The sequence below is a fragment of the Thunnus maccoyii genome, chromosome 7 (genome assembly GCF_910596095.1).
Source record: "Thunnus maccoyii chromosome 7, fThuMac1.1, whole genome shotgun sequence".
NCBI classification, from domain to species: domain Eukaryota; kingdom Metazoa; phylum Chordata; class Actinopteri; order Scombriformes; family Scombridae; genus Thunnus; species Thunnus maccoyii.
Window position 1 is genome coordinate 1,210,678 of NC_056539.1, and position 27,818 is coordinate 1,238,495.

Here is a 27,818-nt window from a genome sequence, read left to right on the forward strand (position 1 = left end):
ACAGTGATGTGTCACTGGGTCAGGTTGTTTCCAGTCCAGATTCAATAGTTATTTGGTCTGGATAAAAGTAGCCCTAGCCCAACAGTAATCAGGTTTCTTGTTTACATGACAGTTAAGAAATCAGCTCATACAGAAAGCTGGTTATGGCTGGCTATAACCTGGTTATGGTGCATGTAAACATACTGAGAGACAGATATCTCACAGCCTGGACATACAGAACCCAAACTGTCTACATGGATAGTATCTATAGTATCTGTCTATGCATACAGGAGGAAGTGATTTGGGTGAAACAAGCCTTTAAGCACTGGCTTTAGCATTCAGCTCTGGTTGCCAGCATCTCACAGCTGCAAGTGTTCCTAAAGAGACAAATGCTTTTAGCCACAGATCAAATTAGTATTGTATGCAAAACTATGTTTTAAAAAATGTTGATATATTGCTATTTAATACTCTTTCCAAAACTGTGCCAAACAAATCCTGACCAAATATCTAAGGTCCAGATCCAAGTGACTGTGCTAGCTTGAACATTAGTCCAGAGAGCATTAAACGGGCTATAAATATCTGAAATCTGACTTGAGGCAACCTGTAGAACACTTTGCTGTATAATGTGTGTGCAGGTATTTGCCCAGCCTGCCAACGTGACCATCACCAAGATGGATGTGAACAACCTAGCCATGGTCATGGCTCCCAACTGTCTGCGCTGCCAGTCTGACGACCCTAGAGTGATCTTTGAAAACACCCGCAAGGAAATGTCCTTCATCCGGGTGCTCATCCAGCGGCTGGACACCAGCTTCATGGATGGAATCCTATAGCCCCACCCCCCCCCCACCACACACACACACACACACACACACACACACACACACACACACACACCATCCATACTTTACCCCAAGCCTCCCCTACGCTCCCTTTAACCCCCTCCAGTTAAGCCCTGACACACCCCCCAGCACAGGAGCATCATCAGTTCACAGCGCTGCTGCTGGGTGAATACTTTGCATCTCCAACATGTTTACTTTTCTGGAACTAACAGTAACTGCCTTGATTTGAGTTTGTCCACTGTACACTTTGAGTTAAACCAGCTGTTTTTCTGTAGATGTAGTCCTTTAACATTTACATAAGAAAAACACCAATATTTGAGTTTCAATGTTTTCAACAATACTGTGTGTGCCTTCACATGCATTAATACAATATACACATACAGTCTGAAAGAATTAGCAGGGATCTCATCATTTCATGTTAGTTGCACTGGCACACTCACTCTAAGGTTGATTTTAAATCCAGCTTATTTGTTTTATATGAACTAATTTTCATTATAGTTTTCCCCTGCTTAAACACACTTAAACAAGTTGACACACACACACACACACGCGCATGCGCGCAGCAGTACATGCACACACTGACATATTAAGTCTAGCTCCAGATTTCTACCTTCTACAGTGTACATTACCATCAACACAAAGCAAGAATGAACACTGAGATACATTCATTCAAACATACATTACACACAGAGTCACACACTGGCTCACCATAGGTTTCACCTGCACCAGATAGAGAGACTAGCTGCACTGTTCCATCAGTACTTCTATCAGTGTCATGTCAGATTTCTGCCTCAGACAACCAGATTGAAAGATGAAACTGTGTCCAACATTTTGTATCACTGGCAGCAAACTGCATCAACAGCACTCAGAATGTTTTACACTGCCACAACCTGGTGGGTACAGAGGATTTCAACACAGAGGCTTGTTAGTCCTCCTGTGATTCTGTCCCTCTGGCATTGCTAAATTATGTAGTGTCAACATGTTGTCTGGGTCAGCCTCAAGATGGGAAAAGTGTGCCATCTTAACTTCTTCCTGTTAGTCAGATGTTGTCTGCCAGCAACCTGACTTCACTAAAGTGTAGCTGTAAAGGAAGACAGTGATGAGGTGATATCTCTGTCGGTCACTTAGCCATCAGGTGAGAAGAACATGGACACCATGTCATCCATAGCTGTGTTGTGACTTGAAGTCTCCAACACTATGTTGAGTAAGCAGACACATAACTGTGTTGGAATCTTTCTCTCTATATTGTTGCTTTTCTCCTAACAACACATTTTATCAAGTGTGAAATATAATGTTAATGCTAATTTGTCAACATGAGCTGCCACTCATCTAACTGTAAAAGTTATTTTTCTGACACAGCTATATACTACACTGTAGGCTCTCTGCTAATAGCTTAGCATTAGTGTTAGCAGGCTCAGTGCTTAGGCTTTATTATACACTATGTGAAGTGTTATCAGGTGCAGTACAAACTATTTTAAACTAAAATTTTATTTTATCACTACAGTATATCAAGTAATAATGATCAGCTGAGTGGAGAAAAACTCTTCTCGTTAGTTAACTGATACAGTTATGAGCTAGCTACAGACTGTCTTTTGTTTCACCTGTTAGCAAACAGTTAGAAATTAGATTTAATCTGTCTGGTGTGACTACAAGGCTAACGTGGGGGTAACCATCAGAGAATAATGAACACTCCCAGTTCAGTATAACAAGAGGTTTTCTTGTGTGTCCCATTGGGCCAACATTAAATGAATGTAGCATTACACTATGTTGACTGATAGTGAGCTAACACTTGTGAGCCAATGTAACTTTTGATTGACAGCAGCCACAGTGGCCACAAGTGATGAAGGTAAATGCTAAAACATAGTATAATAGTAGCACAAGTAGAGAAGAGTCATTAAGTCAGTAAATTGATTACAGAGAAATATCTATCTAAAATTTGCTTACATTAGGCACCACAAGCTACTGGTCATATCAGACCAAGTAAGACTGTAGCAGCCAAACATTTGAGTGTACTGAACTGAGCAACAGTAGCAGTATTCATTATGAATTCAACATACTGTTTATGGGAGGATGGTTGTGTTACTTATTTCAAATGTTACATAGTCTCACATTAAGCGTACACTATGGTTAGTGGTAGTGCTATTATGTTGACTGTACAGTATAGTAATTGCTACACTTACTTAGCATGCAGCACTGGAGTCAGTAACCTATGGTTCAGGTGGATTCTGGTGTCCATGTTCTAATCACTTAACACAGGGATGGGCAGTCACATTACATGGAAGTCCAACCAAAATACTACACTATCGTCTTCAGTATTTAGTTCCTCCTTACTGGTTGAAACTGAACCAAAAAAAGGAAATCAATCAGCAACTCTTGCCTTGGCTCCATGACAGATGATCGTCTATCCTTGGTTGTAATATGTAAACTGACCAACAGATCTCATAACTATCTTGTACCCTTTAGCATTAAGTCATCTTGAAGATATCTGGTCATGTCTGTCCATTCTGCCACAATATTTGGTGCTGTCCAGTCACTACTGTTGACCACAGCCCCTCTGAAGCTCACGAGCAATAGATAAGAGTAGGAGGGATGCAGCGGCACTGCCAAACACACCACAACATGCTCGTACTTCAGAAGTTCCAGCTCACTCACGAAACCCCCCCAGCCCCATCCTCCCACCCCACCTGACCCCACAGAAACTTTAACTGACTCATCCACCCTCACCACCACCACTGAGCCCCAACAGGCCTTTCTGCTCACTAATGATTTGTGAATGTGTCTACCTGTCTGCGTGCTTGTCTGTCCTCCTGTCATTGTTTACAAAATGTACCCGTCTCTTGCATCCATACGGTCTTTGTCTATGAGCAAGTACTGTTGTTTATTGTATTAATTTGAGATTTTTTGCTGTATTTAACAGAATATGTTTTTTAACCCATTCTTTTTATATGATTTAATTTATTTATATTTATTTGAGGAGATTTCCTTAATGCCTTCTTGAGATATTGTATTGTAGGCTCCAGCGTGTGTGTTTTTGTTAAGGCACATGTATGTATGTGTGTGTGTGTAAAATGGCATGAATGTGTGACTGAGTGTGTGGTTTTCAATATGATAGGGCACATACATGTTGATGTATGAATGTGTGAGTCTTGCTGTACCAGTTTGATTCATTTGAGTTTTTGGTGACACATTGAAAGGATGATTGTGATTGCTCCATGGAGACACATACACACACACACACACACACACACACACACACACGGACCATCCTGGCAGATGACACTGACTTCCATCTTCAAGGTCCAAATGACACTCAGTCTCACTCACAGTTAATGTTTGACTAAATGAACCCTTTTCTTGTGAAGAGACTGTGATGAGTGTCACTGTGTATGTGATGTGCAGCTCACTCACTCTGACATACACATACCACATAGATTACATGTACATTGACACTGTACAGACTATGTAAAAATAAGTATATACAGAAACAAGAGAGGAAAAGCACCATATGTAACAGTGGAAACTGCTGTGGAAGTTAATGTAACAGGGTGGGGGTTTCCTTCATTTTTCTTAGAGTTTTTTTTTTAAGTCTTGAAGTGATAGTTTCCTCACATTGAAAGAGGTTTACAAGTGACGATTTAAACCCTTTTCTGAACAGTCTGGACTACGCAGGTTCCCACCCATCAAATCAAGTACCAGAAAGTATTTTCAAGCCCCAGTATCTGTAACTGTAGGTCTAATTCATACTCCACAAAGACGTGACTTATCTGGAGGAAAAGTTTTTTTTTGAGTTCTGGGTAAACCAGAAATTTGAGTAGCAGAAGCGACCACCAGCCACCACCCCAGGTTACATCATCAAACTACTGCTGAATGCAAGAAAAGCATTATGTTAACCTCCTGTGACCCAGTAATATCTCCAAACATTCTGTGAAGCACATCAACTAGACAAATGCACATTCAGTGCACTAACATATGTGTTGTTAGACAGCTAACAGCTGCAGTACTACTGTAAAGATGGGAAATGATTCGTCTTCATCTTACTGATGTTACATTTATATAACATGCTACCTGAGATGATGAACAACAACTTTGTTCTACCTTCACATGAATATGTTGGCCAACAGGTTTAGGCAGTTAGTTGTGTTTAGGAACTCTTGTTTGCTGCAGTAAGGCAGGGGGATGCTTGAAACAACCGTGCTAGGTCACTGCTGCAGCTTTAAATCTTCAAATGTTTTCATTTTAAGAAGATCAGAGAATCATATTTTTTGTTTTTGGAATGAAGGTGAGCTTCAGCTAAAAGGACACACTCAAATTTCACACAGAAAACTTTTCTCTCATTTGAAAACTGACTTCTTTATGAGGTATGAATATAGCCAAAAGTTTTTATTTGATTTAGTGTAAAACCACTTAGTAATTGAGCAGCCTTGGAGATAGCCAGGCCAGGCTGAAGCGTTGCGGCAGTGTGTGAGTGTGTATGTGGTGTGCGTTTGTGTCTTTGTTTTATGTAAGAGATGGTTGTAGATAGACTAGACTGCAGTGCTGTCCTGTATTGACCCACCAAATCAACCAATTAGCATGCAGAAATAGGGTCTTCACTCTCTTCAACTTGAATTTACTAAAACATGAGAATATACAAGGAAAACAAACTGAATTTACAGAAAAGAAGTGTTACGATATTTAGCTTTAAAAAATCCACTAAGATAAAGATAAAGCTCTTTTTAATCCGTTTTTTTTTTCTACTTGGTTCCTACTAATGATGAATTGGTAGTTGGTGTCTATGCTGTTCTTCTGATATAAAGAAAATGACAATGAAGAGGTGTGAGACAGCTGCTGTTCCAGTGCTCCTCACCTCAACATCAATCCTCCAGGTTTTTCAGTTGTATCTTAAAGTCCACTGTCACTCACACTCTGTCCGAGAGAAGACTCTGGAAGTGTAATGGACGTTGGTTTAATAAATGATTCAAATGTCAAACTAACAAAGGATTTTCCTTTATTTTTCAACTGCACCATTGTGCCTTAATACAGCAGAACAATTCAATGTCTTACATTTAAGTCATGTAACATTCATGAAACTAACTGAATGTGTGACACAACTAATGACATAGTTAAACAGCCCACCTGCTCATTAGCTTTGCATAAAAAAAGATTTTAAATTGTGAAATTCCAGATAGTTTTTCTCTCATGAACAGCTCATGCAGCTTAATCCTCTTCTCTGCTATTGATCCATACTCAGTGTAATCTGAACACTTTCACACTGCTTCCATGTTGCTTTCAACTGATAATACAGACAAAAGGGAAGTTATTTGGTGTATTTAGCCATATTCTGCTGAAAATATGACTGTTTAGAACAATACCACATCAGATGGACAGTGGAGACCAGCTCATGCTGCAGGTGTGGTTTGCACTGAATCTATTGTAACGGTCTGAACTGAACTCAAACTGACCACTATCACTCCACGCTGGAGAAGAGAAAATTACAAACGTTCTAACTTTTACTCCTACAGGCAGTGTCTGATGCTCAGAGCAGACTTTGTTCACATGTTGCTGATGTGGTCTGCCATTGTGTCTGTTGACTTCCAGCCTTCAACCAGGAGAACACAGAGGGGCCAGAGCCCCCTCAGTGCACTGCTCCATGTGTCAGGGTCTCGATCTCCTGGGTTCTTCCTGAGATCAAGGGTCAGTCGGTGCGGTGGACAATGTGTCCTCAATGCCTTGGAGAACTCCAGCAGCTCAGCTGCCTGGATGAAGTTGGAGCTGTTCAGGACATGGAAATGATATATTATTATAATATTTCATTATAGGTTATTATGATGGGTTTACACCACAGACCTTCAGTACAAAGGGAATAATGTTTAAGTTAAGTTTCAATGTAATTTGGTATTTAATTGAAAGCACTTATTACTAACAATAAAGGAAATACTCTTACACATAGTGAGTGACAGTATTGCTGCACATGAAATCATAGTGAGGATAAAGTACAAGTCAGGAGAACTGACATGACTTGTGCATTAACAAGTAAAATGAATGAAAATGTTACCACTGTCATCTACAACATGACTGATTTTGACAGCTTTCAGATTTTTCTTACACATACACACATATGAAGCTTCAGTAGATATCTTTCAACGTTAGTCTTTTTAGAGCCAAAGTCCCTCTTTTTGTTACTATACTTCCTATGCTGCTCAACACGGAAACACAAAGAGGGAATTTGATGCTAAAAAGACTGTAAATGTGTCAGATATCCACTTGATATGATTAACTCAGACTGATGAAGACTCATATAAGCTTCACATCAACTTTTAAATGGATTTTTGCATGAAGTGACTGTGTGGACACACTGTGGATTTTGGCTCCATCACTTCCATTGAAAACACATTCAAAGGATCTTTTAATATCCAGTATGAACAGGAGGAATGATTACAGCGAGGAAAACCTCTTTCACTGTTCATATGGACACCTGACTGTTGTTTTAAGACACTGATTTTGAACGTATCCTTTAATCTTGAGGTCAAGACCACATGTGCAGGTTTTAATTAATCACGGCTGACTTGAAAACGACAATGTTGAAAACTGAAAGCCTGTACAGTATGTGCTGTGGTATTTTAATTGACCAAGTGGTACATCAGCTAGTAAGTGAGCCTTATGATCCAGACAGCATCCTGTTGCTGTTAGCGTCTCTTACCTGATGTCTAGCCGTTTCACTGAGCTTGGTGAGGGTCCTGAGAACAGCTCTGCCAGCACACACACATTCTTGGCTGTCGAAACACGGAGTGAATTTGGTTTACAGAGTTCAGAGTTAGAGTTAGATCTACACCATTACCACAGATACAAGTCACCTTCCTCTTGAGAGAGACTGAAATTCACACTGTAATAAACAACAAGACCACTTGGGGACAGCTAAAACAAACTGTATACACAAAACTGTGGAAATAGACAACTGGTTGATAACATGTTTGCCATACTAACTGTAAATATGATAATATATCATCCAACAGACACAGAGCAACACTGGCATCTGTTTGTTTCCACCTGATGAATTTAAGTCCGACATTCTCTCCTTTTAGCTCTTGTTTGGTCTCCACCAAGTCCTGAGAAAATCTGTCTCTTTAGCTGTTAAATGCTCCACTATGTTCACCAGCTAGTCTCTAACTGTGTCTGCCCCCAGGAACAGCGCCGGGCTGTGAAGCCAATTTGAAATAGCGGCCAAACCGTGTAATTACAACATCATGTGAGGTTATTAGGCCCAAAAAGACTTTTTCCCCCCAAGACTTACATTGTGAAAGAGACGTCTGTAAATCAGTGGATAATTTTTTGGAGCATCACAACCCCTGCGAAATGACTCGTCTCACTATCAGAATTTGATCTGTTCGGTCTGATCACATTTGGAAAGTCTAGAAGAGCTGCACGATTCAATTGTTTTATCCTCATTCAAGTTAGCCGGAGGGTTAAACAAGAAGCAGCCGACTCGGCCTCTGAAAGTCACTAGTGCGCCTGCTCTATGGGCCCAATGATCCTGGAAGATTCAGGTAATTTTATACCCAAAGTCAAAAATTTTTGGCTTCATGCGCCAGTGAGCAACTTTCATAGGAATGAACAGGGCCCCGTCTCCAACGCTGTATCAAGTTCTCTTTATACATCCATGAGCTGAGCAGGTAGTGTGCAGTGGGCTTATCAGAGCTTCTTCACTGAAATCAGCTGCCTGCTGCTGCTGCTGGGAACCAGACTGATGAGAGCACTGAGACTCAACCAAAACAATACAGTTGCTGTAAAACTAAAACAATGAAAGACATTAAAAAGCTCAGTGGAGCTGAGGAGAACTGCAGAGTGGCTGAGAATGTGATTCATTGTCAATATAAAAGTGTTGTTTATAGCCACTTTAACATCCACTAAACCAAGTTGAAATTGGCATGAGTGGGGACTGGAGAACACTTTAGTGTGTTAGATCAGTGGGTCCAGTCTGTCAGCCTGCTGTGGTGTGAAGACAACCATGACGTGAAATGTCATGCTGGGTTGACTGTGGGAACAGCCAATAGGAGTTTAGATTAAGGGCAAAGACCAAGAAAATGACCAGGAGGAAACAACACCTGCTAGAAATAGCCAGGAAGTCATACATTTATCTGCTGCAGTTTCTACCAGTGTCATTCTTCATTCAACCATCAAATGACACCAAAGTGAGCATTTTTAAATCCTACATAAAGTGGATTTCACTTCTATACATCATTTTATGAAATTAATAGAAAAAATGTTACATACTCAGAGAGGAATTCTCTTTATTCCACTAATGACTAACATCATAATGTATTTTATAGAAATAAGAATGGACCAAAGAACTTAAAGGGGACATATCATGCTTTTTGTGATTTTCTGTTCTTTATATACTCTTAACTGTATCAGCTGTTTATCTTGATGAACTAACTCCTACTTTTCACATGAAAGCAGTGGAAGCAAGCAGGCGTGAATGTGCATTTTCTTTTTCTGATTTTATGGAAATTTGGTCAAAATGTCTGCTATATTTGGATGGAAACTTGACTATTGTTGCTCTTAAAGACCTACTTTACCACTGGAGCAATCCTTTGATACCAACAGAAGCTAAACGTAGCAAATACTTTTGTTTAGCATTGGTACTGATATATCTCTGAACTGAATCCAGTTAGTGGAGAGATGTGGAGGTCCTTACCCAGCCGATTCTGAGCCATGCTGAGTGTGTGGAGAGAGGACACTGTCTTCAGAGCAGCCACCAGCTGCTGCAAACCCTCCTGCTTGTCACTCCACTTCTCAAGAAGGCGGCAGTCATTTAACTGCAGCTCTGAGAGGAGAGACAGACAGAGAAAGAGCTCAAACCAACTCCACACAACACACATTTTCACCAGTATTCTTTCAGTTGTTTTTTTTTACAAACAAATATTCATAACTTAATAGATGCTATTATCTCATCTAGACATTCCACACATAGAGGCTTTAAATTGAACTAATGAATGAAATGGAAAGGAAGAAAATCTATCTTCTTTGCTTTTATGTTCCATGCAGCTGTTATCTAATGGAGATTCTCAGCATGTGTTAGTATGATTTTTATCTGACCCTATATACTTTACTGATTTTGGGTGTTGGACATGTGACATAAACATTCCAGAGTCTGCATGTCACCTTAGGTAATATGGTATGGCCCTTCGGGGGGACCTTAGAGATACAAACAATGGATCCATGGTCAAGTTTGGAACTGTTCCAGATGTGGTATGTTGTGACACATAATATGTTGTGAGGCAGCTGTCAATTACTTGATGGATGGCTGCAACTGACCTAGTGCCCATGGAAAACCTATGTTATTCATGTGATAAGATACAGATGTGTAACCCCATATAAGCTATGCGCCGACAGTGGTACGTTGCCCAGACCATCTTTATACATGGAATGGACCCGATGGCCATCGTCTAATAAACGTCTACAAAATAAGAACTTCACCAGCTCTTCCTTTGAACGATATCATCACACATCCTTCCTTTCAGCATGTCTACACAGACAGCAGATCAGCAGCGTCTTTCACTTGTTCCATTTTAATCCATAAGAGCTCACTTTCCACTCCTACACTATATCAGAAATGTGAGCCAAAACATATGTTTATGCTTCAAGTCTATTTTCTTGTTTTCCTCGGTTAAAACAGAGATAGAGAGACTGGGTGCTGGCCTCTGAGCACTGCTCATGATATGCTTCCTGTGTAGACACAGTGCAAGGTAAAGACTGATTAACAAGTGTCTATACTGATGATCTACTGCTGTCATCACTCTCTCTCCTTTCCTTACCTTCCAACTTGCAGTCTCTCACTAGGTTTAGGATCTCCGGGAGACAATCAGACAGGTTCAGGTCCTCCAAGGTGAGTCTCGTCAAGCGATGGTTTGACTCTAAAAAAGGTGACCACATGTTGATATTCATATTGACAGACAGATCAACAGGACTTGACTGGTGAGTTATCCTTTTGGCGTTATTTGAGATTTTTGTTTGTGTGAACAAATCCCATGAAAGGACCAAAAGCAATAAGAAGTCAGCTTGTCTCTCAATTCTTTCTGACTTCCCTACCCTGTGTAGCTCTCAGCCACTGAGGCCTACAAAAAATGGATCACAAATATTCAAATTTTTTTTATTTCCCATTTTATTTAACATTAAAGGATAAGGCTGGCAATTTTCTATATTTTTTTCTCATTGTCTACAATGATATGTAACACAACAAGCTAGCAAAGCTCTGTAAATGTGCAGTGGTGTCTGCTTTACAAGGAACCTCACAGCTGAGGGTTACTATCTTATCACTGCTTTTACTCTTTTCTAAACAACCTACAGTAATCACTGTCTTAAAGGACCAAGGAACATGTCACTCAGTGCAGCTGTGTGGCTCATTGATGTGTTTTTAATAGTTTTTGAACAACAACTGAGGTCTACGGCACAGAAGAATACAATATACCAAGCTTTGGATACACACACACACACACACAATACCTGTTAGTAGATAAGTTCATTGATGGTTTGGCTCTGCACATGAGATTTGTTGAAATTAAGAAAAATATAGAAAATCACCATCCAAATCCTTTAACTATCATTAATTTCTAATCATTCTGTTACTGTGATCTGCTAGAACTCCTTTTCCACACATGGAGAAGGCCTGAACATTCACTACGTGGGAGCACTGTGCACTGACATGACACATTACCTGAGAGAGTGGTGAGGAGCTGGCTTTGGGAGGAACCAGTTGGTAGTCTCATCCCAGCTACGTGAAGTGAGGTGAGATGTGGACAGCGTCTCAGCACAGATGTGACAAAGTTCACATCTGTTTGGACCTGAGCTACTTTGACTGTCAGCTTCTCCAGGAGCAGCTCTGCTGTGGGAAGGTTAGGAAACTATCAGTTGATTTTTAATGAACTGCACTGCCTCAGTATCATTCATGCAGAATAGTTATGGAGAAATCAACTACTTCTACCATATTGGTCCATTGTGAACAAACAAGTTCAAAGATAGTATTACAACTTGAGTCTTATTTTTTGTAGTTTTGTTCAGCATTTCTGTCAAGTTATAATAAGATTGTTGTCAATTAAGTTGCAAAGATCTAAGCAATGACCTCACTACAACTAAATCTGACAGGTGGAGACACAATGGCAGGTTGGAAACTAGCAGTTCATCCATATTACTGTATTTACAGAACTTTATTTGGAGGTCAAACTGAAAGTGAGCACCTGAAATGTCTCTAAATACTCTTATTGTACAGAAAACCTGAGCACACAACTACAGTAGGTACAGCAGGTGAAAGTGAGTCTGTAAATTGTGATGGATGTGTACAACTGTTCACCACTGTTGTCTTTTCCAAATAAGTTTTTAAGCTGTCTGATCATCTGACTGCTCCAGTTTCTTGACTCATCCGTCAACCTCAACAATCAACTTGGTAAGTATGTCGGTTTAAGTCACCGATCAAACAAAAATGTCAATCATTCTCTGGTTCCAGCTTATTATTGCTTTTCTCTGTTTTCAAATCATTGTAAACTGAATATCTTTGTGTGCGGCTGCTGATCAGACAAAACAAGACATTTAAACAAGTGTTCCTAATTTCCTGACTCTTATGGGTGAAATTATAAACTGAAAAAGTAGTCGATAGAGTAATTGATAATAAACATAATCATTAGCTCCGGTCCTAAAGTTATAATTACCAATAGAAATGATGGACAAAACTACAAAAATTAGACCAAAGTTGTAACAAACCAGAATTATCATTCAACATCAAAGAAATGGAGAATATCCAATCCTTTAATGCTTAAACAATGTTCCCAGAGTTTGATGTATGCAGTGGTTTAATCACTACTTCAAGCAGAACAATAGTAGTAATTGCAATGTGGCTATCTTCAGACTGCCTTTGAATTAAATCTGCAAAGTCAGTCTGGTTTAAACCATTCCACAGCACCAAGAAAAACCGTGTGTATAATACACTTTTAATCCTGCTCACTGCGTGTTACTTCACTCTGGTGAAATCTAAACAGCACCTGACATCTCTGACAGGGGCTGATGTGGAATAAGACGCGGTTCCCACAAACTGGTCTGGAACTCCACACACAGGGACGTCAAGTTGCGGCTTGTGTCCAGCAGGATGTCCATGAGTTCAGTGTTTGGCAGGACGCTGATGCTCAGATCAGTGAGGGAGCTGCGAGAGCTTCCAGACAGCTGCTTCAGGGCTCTGGCCAGGCCCAACACATCCGATACACTGAAGATCGCTGCACACACAAACATGACAACCTTTCAAACAAGGAATGAAAACAAATCATCCCTGCACAACAGAACAAATATGTTGTAACTATTTCAGATCAGTTCAATTCTCTGACAGTGAAATATTTCATTTTTGTCAACAAGGTTAATGGATTCCATACAAGTATGCTGTTTACAGATGTAACCATGTGTAAACATGTGTAAACATGAACACTGAATCCCTTTGAATTTTGACACAGTTTAATGTTAAAAGTCAGACTGCATCACTGCCTGCTCCAGTCCCTTTACTCCTCTTCTGACTGTTCCAATCTGGAATTCATGCTTTGCAGAAAATACTTCATCCAAGTATTATACATGTAGTAACTTCTACTATAATCCAGGATTTAGCTCTGTCTCCTGCAGAGTTTTTGAATTAGAGCTTTAAGTATTTATGTGTTGGAGTTGTTCACCATCATGTACCTGTGATTTGCATTTGCTAGACAGAACCAGTGTTGGTGTCGAACTTCAATAATTTTTAGGTAGCGAATGTCTATAGCACAGATTATTGAAACTGTTATGTATCTAAAGCATCACCAGAATGTCTGGTTAGTTTGCCGTCCCGCCCCTCCCCCACCCCAACACACACATACACACACATACAAGTACGCTGTAATAAGCAAACTTACATGAGCTGTGAAGAGTTAGAGAGCGAAGGCAGTAAAATGTGAGCAGGGCAGAGTTCAGCACTGTGAGGGAGTCAGACCCACACTGCCTGATCTCCAGACGTTCAATCTTCCCCCATGGACAGGCTTCTGCTGGACTACCACCACAGGGAGTGAGGGTTCGACAGAGAACCTGCGGGTCCACAGTTAAGTTTGTTTTTCCAGATTCCTCCCCCTCCACAGACACGGGATCTAGCTTTGAGCGTTTGCATGGTGTGACTTGATCATCCTGATCATCCAAAGTGCTGGTCTCAAGACCTGGACTGCAGCTGGCCCCGTCTGCAGTGGTTAAAGGAGCTTGTGAAACGCAGCTGGTGGTTTTGCTGTGCATTAGTTTCTTCAGCTTGCCGTTTACATACTGAGATCCCCTTCCATGTAGGAGCCAGGCCAGCATGATGGGACACTGTACATGTACAACAAGTTCTTTAGCCACCCCATGATCAAGCAGGCGATGGAGGACGTACAGCGCAGTTTGTGTCTTCTTCTTTGATAGATCTGCAGACTGCGATACACCAACACTCCTGATACACTTCTCTAAGAGGTTCAGAAGAGGCCGCTGCTCAGCAGTTAAACTTTGAAGGGGCTTATGCAAGCTAGTAAAGAGTAAAAAATGTTTGATACATTTAGCTGCAGCCAACAGGAAGGATGGGGTGTTTAAATTTGTGATGTTTCTGCTCACGAAGGGGTTTGTGAAGCCATTGAATACGACCGTAAAAAGCATTCTCATAACTTCATGTTTGGCTTCTTCTTCTGTGAGCAAGTCTATTATCTGAAAGGTAACACAGGAGACAGATCACATCTGTGTTCTGCATGATACTACACATGAGATTTTCATTGTTAAAGAAGACATGACACGTACATGGTCCACACATCCACACATATCTTCTAGGATCCCAATCCATCCGGCGTGAGTTGATATTCCTACGGGACAGCAAACAAAAAGTAGCAGTAAATGTAAATATGAATTCCTGTGATCCAAAGACAGACAAAGAAAAAATACTAAGAACCATTGTTCATACCTTTGAGATTTAGGGCAGGCTGGAGCTCATCTAGTTGGCATACAGTCAGATGAGGAAGAAGATCCTCTATGAGAGGCGTTGGAAGATCTAAGTTATGACAGATAAGTTAGGACACTGGACACCAACGAGCAGCAGAGAACAACTCACTATAGCTACTATGAATGGATGGCTGTGATACGGGTTAAAGTCAAATACATTTGAAATGACATGAATCAAACCATATATATCAGTTTCCATTTTTATGGACCAGTTGAACTGGTCAGTCCTGCCTCCCAGATGTTAAAAACAGCCTCTCTCAAAACGTTCTTCAGTTAGACTCAGATCAATCAGAAGCACTTCTCCTCTCACTTCAGTTCTCTATCCTGTTGCATCAAAACCTGGTGCAGACATCTGTTATCTTTAATAACAAACTTATCTTTGACCAGCAGGTGAGTCAGTCACTCAATCGTGCTTTCTGCAACTTCTCAATATCTCGAAAATTAGATCTTTTTTATCCGCTAAGAATCTGGAAACCCACTTAGACTACTGTAACTCACTGTATTCCTGTCACACTCAATACAACCTCTCAAACCAAACAAACTTCAACTAGTTCAACATGCTGGAGCAAGACTACTCACAAAATCCAATAGAGCATCTCTATACTGGTTACCTAGAGATTTTAGAATTGATTTTACAATTTTAATGATCACTTTTAAAGCAGGTTTGGGGTGTGTCCCTGATTATATCACTGACTTACTAAACCCTTACGAGCCTGAATGCAGCCTGAGATCCTCCGACACAGATCTATTAGTAATTCCTTGGTCAAGGCTAAAAACCAGATGAGACCAAGGCTTTGGAGTCTCACAAATAAAACTCACAATTTTGATGTGCAATTTTCAAATCTGAAGAACCACAATTTAAATCCCAACTTAATATTTAACATTATAACAAGTAGTGGAGGTCTCTGGTTTCAGATTCTCAAATATGAGGATTTACTGCTTTTCTTTGTCTTATATGATAGTAAATTAAAAATCTTCAGATTTTGGACTGTTGGTCAGACAAAACAAGCAAATTGAAGAAATCACTGTGAAATCTCAGACACAGGAACTGCAATCAAATGTAAAGGCTGCATTAAGTTTAATACAGAGCCAAACATTAAATGTTGTCCTGCCTTCTTCAGTTCACTGCAACACATTTCTACATTATTATCTGCTATGCCTAAACACAAAAGCCTGAGGAAAGCCATAGCAGAATACTTACAGAAAGCAAATCTATATCTGAATGACTAAAAGCCATTATGTTATTACAGATAAGTGAACACAGCAGTGTTCCGTATTTCATGTCTGAAGAGAGCTTTTGATCAGAACTCTGCTCAGGCTGAAGCTGTGAGGAGTTGTGCAGGGAGTCATGAGGTTGTTTTGTCTTTGGTGAACACAGTGTGATTCCGTATACCTGTGTACCTACTGTGACAAGTCAACATATCTGCTGGGAAAAAAAGCTTATGAGATCTGTGAGAAACAGTATCACCATTAAAAAGTTACATAGTTTGTCCACCAGAGACGACTGACAAGTTGCTTTCCTCTGTAAAATGTCCTGCTCAGTGTTTGCGCTATATATACGCTAACTGAAGAAAGAAAGGATCCGTGTTGAGAATGTTTGTGTGGGATATGGCACCTTTTCTACAAGTTGAGACTTTAGGGAAATCTCTTGAACGGTACTTTTAATTGACGTTTTAGGATAGTTGCCTTAAAAATGTGTCCATAACTGGCTAAAATATTGAACTGAGCTCAACGTAGCTAGCAAGCGTCTCTACTAATCGGAAATATAAGGTTAATGCTAGTTAGCGTTTAACAGCTAGCAGTTAGCTGTCGTAAGTCCCTGTTCTGAGTGTCGGCTAACCTATTCGTGTTCTCCAAGAAGTATGAGTACATGAGCGTAAATATTTCCTTCTTACCAAGAACAGCCTCAGTGCCCACAGCAGCAAAATTGTTCCTGACAGCCTGGAGACATATCTTCTTCAGACATATCTCCTTCGGGGTTCTATTGTCTGCTTGCATAGTTAAGCGTCTATGTTTGTATCCTTTAAATAAGAGGTGACATCGTTACTGATGCTACAGACACAGCACTGCTCTGCACATTGGCTTCAATCATCAGTGTCAATCATATACAGCGGCTGCTCAACTGTTTCTTTGTTTTATGGCGGTTAGTAAAAACCTAAATGGTGCACTAACGCCACCAACTGGTATGGAGTGTGGCTGGCATTAATACTTATAATAATATTGCTAATATTTATGATAGTACTAAAAATAAATAAATATAAAATAATAAATAACAATAAGATTCCAGAAAGAGAACAAACAAGGTACACATTCTATGAATCAAATTAGTTCTACTAAAACAGAAACAGAACACTTAAATCTCTTAAATCATAGTTTCAGTTGATTGTTCCAAAGCTCACAATCAAGTCTCTTTTCAGTGTCTGATCTCAGACAGTTAATAATTACAGGATCTACAGTATCTTCTCGATCACTCCAGTGTCTCCTAGAAAACCATCATCCTGGTCTGTCTTGCTCCCATCTTTCCATTCAGTAATACTTTACTACAGCAGATTTCTGTCTTGCTGAAATGTATGATCATGTCAAGTTAACACAATTCTTTATTTGTGGTTTCTTTTGTAAATGTATTTGCTAAAAAGATCACACTCAGCCCCATCATTGGAATTCTATATATTTTTAGTTGTATTTACATAGTTACTATTACTTAGTTAAAATTGGTCTGCTATCTGAATGAATGCATTTCAAACTTGACAATGATGAACTTGAATCTGAGCAGACAGCTTCTCTCTAAGGTCTCATCTAATCATTACACTGCGAGGCTAACATGGTTGCCACCATTTCTTCTGTATAAACAGCTAAACCATCACTGTTCTGAATCTGAACTATGGCATAGGTTAATATTTATTGTGTTCTTTTAAACTTCTGTCTCATACTGATTTTCTATGTTTCTATTGTTTGTGCGATCAAAATGAACTCTTTCAAGAACATTTTCAAGAAACGGACTCTCAAAGATGTATTACTGAAACTGGACTGTGTAAGTCACTCTTAGTTAAGTTGCTCCTTTTCTTTTCTGAACATATCTTTACAGTTTACAGCCTTTAGTGTGTTCTTGTAAATTACTCAATAACTCAACTCTTTCTCCCTTTTTGATCCACTAAGACAAAGTTGGAGCTCCTCTAATGACACCTCAACATACTCTGCTAACAGATACTGTGGACTGTATGCTGATATATATTACAAAAGTTATTGGATGGGATTTAACCAAAAATCGACCCAGTTTAAATATTGGTACCTCTTTTTAATGTTATAGTAGAGTAGGCATCTATCCAGCATCATCTTTGCAGCTGCTGTCAGATGTCTGTATGGATTTAATAAAGTAAACCCTCAAACATCCAACTATCAGCTGAGTCACAGACAGGTGACATCATGAGTATCATGAGTATCCAACACAGGTAAGAGTATCCGTCTACCTGCACACATCTCAGTAAACTGGGCACAAGTACAACTGCACCATAGTTCAAGAAATGCATTAAGATCTCAACTTGAAAATTGAACTGAACCTCACAACTGGCAAATCTATTACCAGTGTTTAAAAATGTTATAAACACAGTTATTAATATGAAGAAGTTACAGCATTCTTGATGGACGGATAACCAGTCAGTCATTTATTTTCTTTTTCTTTAAAGTTTTCATTAAAAAACAAAATCAACAGAAAAAACTCAACAACAAATAAATATCAATATATACATGTAGCAGTGTGACAGTCTGATGTGTTCCTCTTGCTATACAACACCCTTCTGGTCCTCGTGAGAGCGCTGGTGGAAGACGAAGGAGACGGCAGCGTCCCAGGAGGCTTTCAACACTTGGTCCCTCAGGCCCTTCTTGTCGAAGCAGTGGTTCCACTGGGAAAGGTCACTGGTACAGTCAGCGTCATCTGCAGGAGGCCGAACCTCTCTGCCGTTCACACAGCGCCGACAGCGAAACCTGACACCACCGCAAGAGCCAGAATGAAAACAGGTTATTACGCTATATTATTATTATTAATATGTATGATCAAATGAAAACACCTGGTGTATCAGTGGTAATTTGATTTTTTTTGTGTCTCATGAAGTTTGTTGTCTGAATGACAAAAGTCTATTTTGGGGTTTTGAAAATCATCATTTTTAAAGAGATACGGCAACCAGAAACAGAGTCTGTGCTGTATCAGACATACTTAAAGCCTGGACATTAGGGTTGAATGTCTAAGATGATTACTTCAATGGAGTGTTATCACATCTCTCACCATAAATTAAGTTTTGGTTTTAAACACAGAACAGTGTATAATTACTGATGAAATAGTTTGTTCCCATTTTTTGATGTGATTTTTCATATTTGATAGATTATGAGGTACTATTTTTAGTAGAACAGCTCTTCCTCTTATTTTTGACAGCCATGGCGTTTGTGTGCACAAGTTTTCTGTGTGCTCACAATATTAAAAAAAAAAAAATCATCTTTGAGGACTTTGGGGCTCTGGATCAATTTTGTGGGCCAGACTGCTAAAAGTCAATTTAACTCTCAGCAGAATCAGCAGAGTGAACAGCTTAACAACTTTTACTAGTGATTTGTTTTTTACCTGTCATGTGTGTCGCTGGTGGTCTCCTCGTTAAGAGTGAAGAGTTCTCGGAGTTCACCCAGAGAGAAGTGACGCTCCACGTCCTGCTCTTCATCCACCACACAGCTGCTCAGGGCTTTCTTATGAGCCTGTCTCTGCAGGATCTTCTCCTCGATCGTCCCTGTCTGCACAAACACACACACACACACACACACACACACACACAACTTAAAGATGGAAACTCTTTCAACAGCACCCCACTGTTCTGTCACAATTATATCATTATTATTTTACTTCAAGCATAAAAACAGACAGGCAGTGGTGATAATCTGTTAATGTTTGTGTCTTGTTAGCTGTGTTGAACTGACAGAGAGCAGTCTGTAGATGTAGCAGGTCTTCTTCTGGCCATCTCTCCACACCCGTGCCATGGCCTGCTCGTCATTGGCTGGGTTCCAGTCAGGATCAAACATCACCAAGCGATTAGCACCTATCAGATTGAGGCCACATCCACCAGCCTTGCTGCTCAGCATGAAGATGAACTCTGGATTCTAACAAAAAACAACAAAAAAACAGATGCTACCAAACTGTTTTTCAAAGCTCACAGTGTCATTTCTAAGAGTTTTCTACTCACAGATGGACTGTTGAATCTTTCCACAATCTTGGCCCTTTTCTTGATGGACATTGTGCCGTCCAGTCGAACATACAGGTATCTGTAAAAGAACAGGAGGAGGGCTGTTGCTCACTTTAACTGACAAACATAGAAAACAAACACAATTAAATGGTGGTTTCCCCGAAAAGCACCTTCTAGATCTGCACAGCTTCTCAAAAAGGTCCAGTGTTTGAGTGTAGTTGGAGACAAGTACCACCTTGTCACTGGTTGTGGTCCTTGTCATGGCCAGAATGTAGTCAAGAACCAGCATCTTCCCTGGAACAAAGGGAACAATTTCTTACCCATTTATTGAGAGATGAAAAACCTCATTCAGTTCATGTTAGAAGATGTTAAAACATTAACAACATAGCTTTAGATGGCATATTTATACATTTAAAACATTATCAAGATTGATATCCATCTTGCGTCTGTGTGATAAAGTCCTACTGAAATCACATGTAGTCATTCCTTTTTGCAGTCAAAAATAATGTTATTTCTAATTTAATTTCAATAGATTTTTATCATTACAAAAGGAAGAAATAAGGTCTCTAAATTATTTTATCTCAGTAGCTGGAGGGGCTGGGCGTGTCTTGTTTGATTGACAGTAGCTGGCAGGCAAGGTGTCCATGTATGTAATGCTAGACAGAGAACTTTCAAACTTTGTTGTTTTAGAAAGTGAGTCCACAGGGGCCATCATGCTATATGTGTGGATTACTATTTAACACCATCAGAGATGTACTGAGCTGTAGTGTACATGTTCTTACCAGAGAGCTGAGGCTCTACAGCTTTGGTGGAGTAGCCAGGTGGAAACAGATCCAGCGCCCCCTCAAAGCCTTCTTCACCCTCCACACACTTCTCATATATGAGAGCTGGGTCTGACACACACACAACAACAATATTTGGTTTTTGCATGCATCAGTTGATTCATAACAAACATGGAATCAACATAGCTATATGGCTTATGTCATGAAAGACAATGAATAAGCATTGGTTTGGTTTCTCCTCTCCTTTACTCTACATTTGAACCTGTATTTGAATAACTGCTTCAAAAAAAGGGAGAGGACAGTCTTTTTGTTGATCATTATAATGCAACATTTTACAGAGTGTGTTGTATTCAGTTTAAGCACTTACGATTGCACAGTTTCTTGAGTGATGTGATGGAAGACAGGGAGGATACACTGATTTTGCCCTGTTGTAACGTCTCAATGGGCTTGGCCTGCTTCAGGAAGCGCTTATAGAGCTCTGTCTGCAGAGGTGTCAGCCTACATGGAAACAGTCATACCTTCAATAGGAATCTACATATTAAAATGAAATATCTTTTTACAGATATTATCCTATTATCTGTAGGAATACTTCCTGAATGAATATATGAATTAAATCATGCTAAAATATGCTATCTCTGCTTCAGTATCAAACCTACCTGCAACAGACAACCTGCTCAATTTTCACAGGGAGATACTTAGACAGGATATCAGACGTCCTCCTTATCAAGCACCTGTTGAGACACAGCATGCAACCATTATTCACTATAACATATAGTTACATATCGGGTTACCTAAATCAAAACACACCCAATGTTCTCTGGAGACAACAACAAGTACATTATATCAAGCAATAGATGAAGCAAAGCATAACATATGTAACGTGTTTAACTGCAGTGTTGCAAATGCTTTCTGTACAAAGTGTGTTATATTTAACTGAGACAGACTGTGTGCAGTATTTGGTGTTTTGCTGGCTGGTAATTTAAAAACTACTGATCAACAGTCAGGATTATATCATGTTAAGAGGAAAAAGAATGATGTAAGTGGTAAGGAGTATGACAGCCCATCTCCACCTGCTACCAACGTGATCTGATCACAGCGTCTGGTCACAGGCTTTTGCAACTGGTATTAATAACAATTACCATGATTTTGCCGTCACTGTGATCAAATTTTAATTCAGAAATGACATATTGGACTTGAACAAACATAAAGTGCCTGAGGTCGAGTAGCTCTACCATTTGCAGAGGAAGGGTTCATCTGTAGCTTTTTGACAGGCAGTGACAATACTAGATCACAAGTAGGTGAACATAAAATAGAAGACAGAAACTGGTATCAGTCACAAATTTAACATTGTACATCTGAGGTTTCAAAAAACATTATGTGATATTGAAACAACACAAACAGAATGGCACTGTGGAATCCTTTTGAATGTGTTAAGTGATGATTACTTGCTTGATAAATCTTGCATGTTGGACTACAGGTGGACTCGTTTCAAGCACATGTTTGCTGTATATGTATTCATTTGTAACGCAGCAGAGCAGGTGCACAGCACCAACGCTTGGGCTAATGCCTTCCTCAGTGTACAGGCTCAGTGACTGTCACAGTCCAACATCTTCTACACAGACAAGTAGTGTCAGGTGTACATAATTAGAAACAAACCAAACACTGTCACGAAAATAGAGCAGATAGAATGCATCTCAAGGAAAATGTGTGTGCCTTGATCTCACCTGTTGACAATACTGATCAGCTCCTTGAGTTTCTCCTCTCCAGTCTGCCTATCTTTATCACTGGCATCTGCATCTCGACCCTTCAGGATGGGAAGCTCAAATCGTTTTTTAAACTCCTGGGCTGTACCTGCCATCGAAGGGAAAAACTAAATGATCAGGATCAGTGCAAACAACAGAAATAACTCAAATGTGTTTTAGTTCTTTTGTGTGTGTGTGTGTGTGTGTGTGTGTGTGTGTGTGTGTGTGTGTGTGTGTGTGTGTGTGTGTGGCTGCATACCGAGGATCCCAGCATTAACAAAGTGGACCAGGCTGAAGTACTCCAGCAGGTCATTCTGGATAGGAGTTCCTGATATCAGCACTCTCCTCTGGGCACTCATGGCATTTAGGGCCTGGTATGTCTGGTTGTCAGAGTTTTTCAACCGATGGCCCTACAGCATGCACATGTTACATCATCTCATCAACAGTCCTTGACAAATCTGTGCTGTAATGCATGAGTGGGAGAGTTTAATGATGTTGCTGAAATACCTCATCACAGATGACAAGTCCAACTTTGCCTTTGTGCAGAACCTCAGCATGCAGTCGAAATGTCTCATATGAGATGATAAGGATCGGAGTCGGTGCTCTCAAACCACGCTGAGAGATGAAGTTCACTTGAAATCAAGTAAAACAAAAGAATGATGAACAAGCAGACAAATATGCTGTAATATTTTCAAACAGATACATTATTAGCTTGAGAGAAAGTTCATTTGAAATCAACCAGATATTGTCAGATATAAGTACCCTGCATTACTAGACACCATTCAAGGTTTGGTGGTATATTTTTCTAATTCTAGTGGATGAGGGAATTCTATAGGAAGTTACCTAGTTTTCTGTCTATCTCCTCCTTTGACCCTCCATCGATGGCCACTGGTGTGACGCGTCCTCCCAGCCACTTTCCTACTTCGTTGTACCAGTTGCGAACCAGACTGGAGGGTGAAACTACAATGGCCTTGTCTATCTCTGGCTTAGCGTCAGGGCTTTGGCGTAGCAGCGTCCACATGAGGGTGATACACTGCAACGTCTTCCCCAGGCCCATCTCATCAGCCATGATGCAGCCATACGATTCTGGGATGCGTCTGCCCGTCACACACTCCCACAAGAACTTCACCCCCTTGATACAATAAAAGACATCTGTTTTTAAAGCTGGAGTGCGGGACTTTTGTCGCCCCTTCTGGCAGTGAGAGTAATTACAAAAACACTGTGGATAAATTGTTTTGAGCATCACACAACCCCCACAAAATGATTTGTTTCACTATCAGAATTTGATCCATTCAGTCTGATAACATTTAGAATGTCTAGAAGAGCCCGATGATTTAATTATTTTATTCCCATTCAAATTAGCAGAGAGCTAACGGAAGTTCACTGCTCGGCCGGCAGAAGTCTCTAATGTGCATGCTCTGCCCATAGAGCATGTGAAGCATGCATTCATCCAGCCAGCACGGGAATATGATAGGCTTAATCAGCATCGTGTGAACTCGTTTGGTAAGGGCTTGAATGTAACAGACATTCATTTATGTGTAAAAGTTCCACACTGCAGGTTTAAGTTTAAGAAACTAACCAATACAAGCTTCATTAATGTGAGACATTCTCAGGTTTACCTCTCTCTGATGGGGTCTGAGGACTTTTCCTAGGACTGGATCCACAACGACATGGACTGGTAGTTTGTCTCTGAACAGGACAAAGAGAAGTAATGCATTATAAAAACACACCGTGTGGGTACGCACATTTGAATCCCACATGGGAAAGGTAGACTTAACAATGTAAATTCTTACATATTGAGAGAATTACCAAACGCAGAAACATTGAAATGTTTTTCTGATTATCACTGCTGCTGATGTTTTAAAGCTACATGTGATGATCCGTTCGCTGTGAGTAGGGACAGCTGAAATTGTGCTAATTCTTTTGACAAGTGCAGCGTCCGTTAAAAACGTGAAAACAGACCGATTGCTTATTATTTCTCAAGAACCACATATGTATGTATCAACTAACAAACATATCAGTTAAAACAATAAGGATTTAATAAATTAAATGGTTTAAATCCAGATAGAAACTTCACCAGTGAGACTAAACTGAGGTTGAACAGTAGAAGCAGTTTACGGCCAGATATGAAGCAGATCAGATGAACGGTTTTCGAGAGCAAACAACAAACATACATACATACAGACAGAGATTCCTTGCTTTAAATAGAGAGACAGAGATATGTTCTTTTCACTGGAAGACAGTGGAGCAGGCCAAAGTGTTGATATGCAAGCAGGTGATTAATGGCATATCTACACCCATTTATGTCTAATTGTGGAAGTGGACATGAAGCTTATGCACGAGTGCCCACTACCACAATGATTGAGATTCATAAAACATAACCATGCATAAAACATAACCATGCATACACAAGGCTTTAGAAATCTAATGAAGAGTGCATATTTCTGTTTTTGTATGTGAGCAATTTTAGTCATGAACCTATACAGAGTCTGGTGCATGTGGCCTCTGGACTTTCCACTAAAATACAAACACTTTTCTGTCACTTCCTTGCTTCTACATGCTGTAACCAACCTACAAAGTGTGCTTATGCAGCTTAAACGATTAGTCGATTTTCACTACATCTCACAGAAAAACAGATTAAATGGAAGACAAGTTCCAATCAACACATGAACATTCAGTTAAATATAATATTTTTAACCTACTTGTCTGCTTTGATCAGGTCATGAGCACTCAGAGATAACGGCTCATAAAGAACCAGTGCATCTTCTGCAAACGGATCATGAAGTGCTCGCCTCACTCCTGCACGCTTTAGACCAAGTGCCCTGATTCCCATAGAGCCTGCGGGGATATCATGAAGGAAGCAGTTGAAGTACCTTTTTACCTATTGAACTAGACATAAAAGAAAAGCCACAGTAACAAGAGAAGTGCTACCTGTGTAATTTGGAATGGGAATTTTAAATGGCTTGGAGAGTATACTTCGAATAAATTCCTCCTGTAAAAAAACAAGAAACAGACACTGATTTTAAACAAGTGAGCCAAGTCATTGCATGAAAGTGGAACCAGTGATTCCAGCATTCACATACAAACCTTAGATTCATTTCAAAATGACTCAACAGTACTTACATGCTTGTCACCATCCATACATGCAGGTCGGTTGTTCAGCTGTGTCAGAGGCTTTCTGAAAGGAGAAATATGGCTTTCTCTCTTCTCTTTATCACTCTTCTTTCTTTTCTCCTGTGAAAAGGCATTACACACTTTTCAATACTAACCACACCAATGTTCACCAACACTGACATTACACCATTCCCTTTTACCTATTTTCCAAAAAAAGGTGACAAAAATAGCTCTACATTATGAAGAAAACATGAAATACCATTTTCCACCGCTTTGAATGTACCAGTCAGGCACAATACAACTACAGGAAACAACAACACTTCATCATTTACTTACAGTTCTAAGCGTCCACTCATCCTCCTCACAGGAATCTGCCCCCTGCTTTCGTTTAGCAACCTGACTGGGAGCCAGACTCCTTCTCTGGGATTAAGATGTTATAGGAAGAAGGTTAGCAGTAGATAGTTAAAGCTGGTAGTCAACACCCGAACGCACTTTATAGCCTCATGGGAATAGATAGTTATAATTTAGCATGCTTACCATTTTGCTTATTTCCCCGGTGAGACTGGTAACAACTATTAACTCCTCACCTCCTTGTGTTGATAAATTAGAGTTCTGCCCCTAGTTACCCCGCTAACGTCATTCCCACAGCAAAGGAGCTAATGTACGTACGTTTTTTCTGAGTTCCTAAATAGATAATTACTGGCAGAAAGATTTAGCAAATTCATTTAATATTACGTTAGTCCCATGGAAAAGTTATTGTAGCATTAGGTTAATCTGCAACTGCAGTTTCCCGTCAGTACCATGGACGTATTATGGTTAGTACAGTGTTGAAGAGCGCGCTAAATGTTGCACAACACTACGGCAAGCGAGAAAGGTAAAAAATATTAAAAAAAAAAAAAAAAAAAAAAAAAAAAGAGAAGAAAATTTTCGCTTCTTCTTCTTCGCCTTCATTGGCGGATTGCAATACTAATACTAACATATAGGTGCATACCGCCACCTACTGTTCCGGAGTATATAGAACGGGATACAGTTTACAATAGCCTACTCAAAAACAAAACAAACAAAAAACATCCTATATTTTATCAAACAATCCGGTGTTTACTAAGAATTATATTAGCCCTCTCACTTTACTTTTATGAGAACATAGTGTGATGTGAATTAAGAGGCATAGTATATTGTTTGTAGTCTATAAAAGCTAACATGCTGGTGATGCTGACAATTAATGGTGACTGTGGGCTGCATATGATGAGGTTGAGATGATGTTGATCCATACACCCTGCATGATAGAATTCTATTATCCTTCAAGAAATAACAGAAATATAGATATAGTATAGACAGACTTGGCCAATAGAAATAGTTATTTTTTTTCTTATTAAATCCACCCCATTAAATATTATCCACTTAATGGCAAATAATATGGTTTACATTAAGATTTGTATTAAATGCATTAAACCAGACTATATAATTTAATCAATAAACGATTGTGAAAGGTACTCTTCAAAATGTAAAACAATATGCAAATGTCCAATGCATGATATAGAATATAGAATATACAATATAGAATCAGAAATTTGAAGTTTTAGGCAGGCACGAATAGGTAACCAGTAGGCCGAGGATCAGTGCTTTGATCCAGCCACCAGTGGATTCTAATGGAGAAGCTTGCATCATTCTTAAATGGTAAAGTTGATAACTTAATCATGTTTTAATCATGTTTTTAGCAGATTATGTTGTGTTGACCCCTTAATTCTGCAATTGCATGACATTAACTTGACTGACAATTATAATATCAACATTAACGTTAGACTTTGTAGCTGTGAAAACTGACATTTTATCACTTAATCTGCTTATATTATTAAGAGCAAGGAAATGGCGTTAGCTTAGCTGTTTAGTTTTTTTACAGTGTAATGTTACCACGGTGTACCCTAATTTCTATGGTAACATTAAGGCAGTGGCGTAAGCAGAAATTGTATTTTGGGTGGGCCAATACTAAAAGTGGGTGGGCCATCATTTCCCAGAAAAACTGACTCATGAAAAGATAGAAGAAGAAAAAAGAACAAATATAAACAACTGAAAAATGAGCAACCAGTTTACTTTGCAATGTTCTGAATCACAAAGGCAATAACACTGCCGATCCAACATGCTCAACCAACAGAG

General features: G+C 39.6%; 3 protein-coding genes across 6 annotated transcripts in view; 1 reads left to right on the forward strand and 2 right to left on the reverse strand.

The window, feature by feature from the left end:
- arhgap39 (Rho GTPase activating protein 39) overlaps positions 1-5,795 on the forward strand; it is a 108,328-nt gene extending 102,533 nt beyond the window's left edge. For all 3 annotated transcript variants that reach the window (XM_042417322.1, XM_042417324.1, XM_042417323.1), the window contains one exon: positions 615-5,795. In XM_042417322.1, the coding sequence (XP_042273256.1) occupies positions 615-809 (195 nt within the window). In that variant the 3' untranslated portion in view covers positions 810-5,795. The remainder of the gene's footprint in view (positions 1-614) is intronic.
- lrrc41 (leucine rich repeat containing 41) lies at positions 5,783-16,935 on the reverse strand. Of its 2 annotated transcripts, none has more exons than XM_042417325.1 (10): positions 16,703-16,935; positions 14,770-14,856; positions 14,610-14,671; positions 13,715-14,519; positions 12,830-13,057; positions 11,512-11,679; positions 10,613-10,711; positions 9,493-9,621; positions 7,498-7,570; positions 5,783-6,569 (listed from the first exon to the last, which is right to left on the reverse strand). In XM_042417325.1, the coding sequence occupies exons 1-10, from the start codon at positions 16,803-16,805 to the stop codon at positions 6,350-6,352; spliced, it is 1,974 nt and encodes a 657-aa protein (XP_042273259.1). In that variant the 5' UTR covers positions 16,806-16,935; the 3' UTR covers positions 5,783-6,349. The 2 variants fall into 2 exon arrangements, with proteins under 2 accessions (XP_042273259.1, XP_042273260.1); XM_042417326.1 differs by having other exon boundaries at positions 11,512-11,676; positions 16,703-16,934.
- A 1,152-nt stretch (positions 16,936-18,087) lies between these two features.
- On the reverse strand, positions 18,088-26,532 carry rad54l (RAD54 like). The gene is made up of 18 exons (XM_042417824.1): positions 26,202-26,532; positions 26,001-26,084; positions 25,674-25,784; positions 25,482-25,542; positions 25,253-25,388; positions 24,170-24,239; positions 23,394-23,682; positions 23,058-23,182; positions 22,810-22,960; positions 22,533-22,659; positions 21,465-21,539; positions 21,176-21,306; positions 20,809-20,919; positions 20,197-20,320; positions 20,027-20,105; positions 19,764-19,943; positions 19,417-19,580; positions 18,088-18,788 (listed from the first exon to the last, which is right to left on the reverse strand). The coding sequence occupies exons 1-18, from the start codon at positions 26,202-26,204 to the stop codon at positions 18,587-18,589; spliced, it is 2,223 nt and encodes a 740-aa protein (XP_042273758.1). The 5' UTR covers positions 26,205-26,532; the 3' UTR covers positions 18,088-18,586.
- Positions 26,533-27,818: the final 1,286 nt, after the last annotated feature.

Bases quoted from the DNA above. Each gene is read 5' to 3' on its own strand.
- lrrc41 (XM_042417325.1), bottom strand. From the start codon at position 16,805: ATGCAAGCAGACAATAGAACCCCGAAGGAGATATGTCTGAAGAAGATA. The intron at 9,622-10,612 runs GTAAGGAAAGGA...CTCTCCTCTCAG, and splicing joins GAGAGACTGCAAGTTGGAAG to AGCTGCAGTTAAATGACTGC. The intron at 7,571-9,492 runs GTAAGGACCTCC...GTGTTTCGACAG, and splicing joins CATGGCTCAGAATCGGCTGG to CCAAGAATGTGTGTGTGCTG.
- rad54l (XM_042417824.1), bottom strand. The intron at 21,307-21,464 runs GTAGGTTTGATA...GTTTCCATGTAG, and splicing joins GAGCAGGTTGTCTGTTGCAG to GCTGACACCTCTGCAGACAG. The intron at 20,920-21,175 runs GTAAGTGCTTAA...TGTGTGTGTCAG, and splicing joins ACTCAAGAAACTGTGCAATC to ACCCAGCTCTCATATATGAG.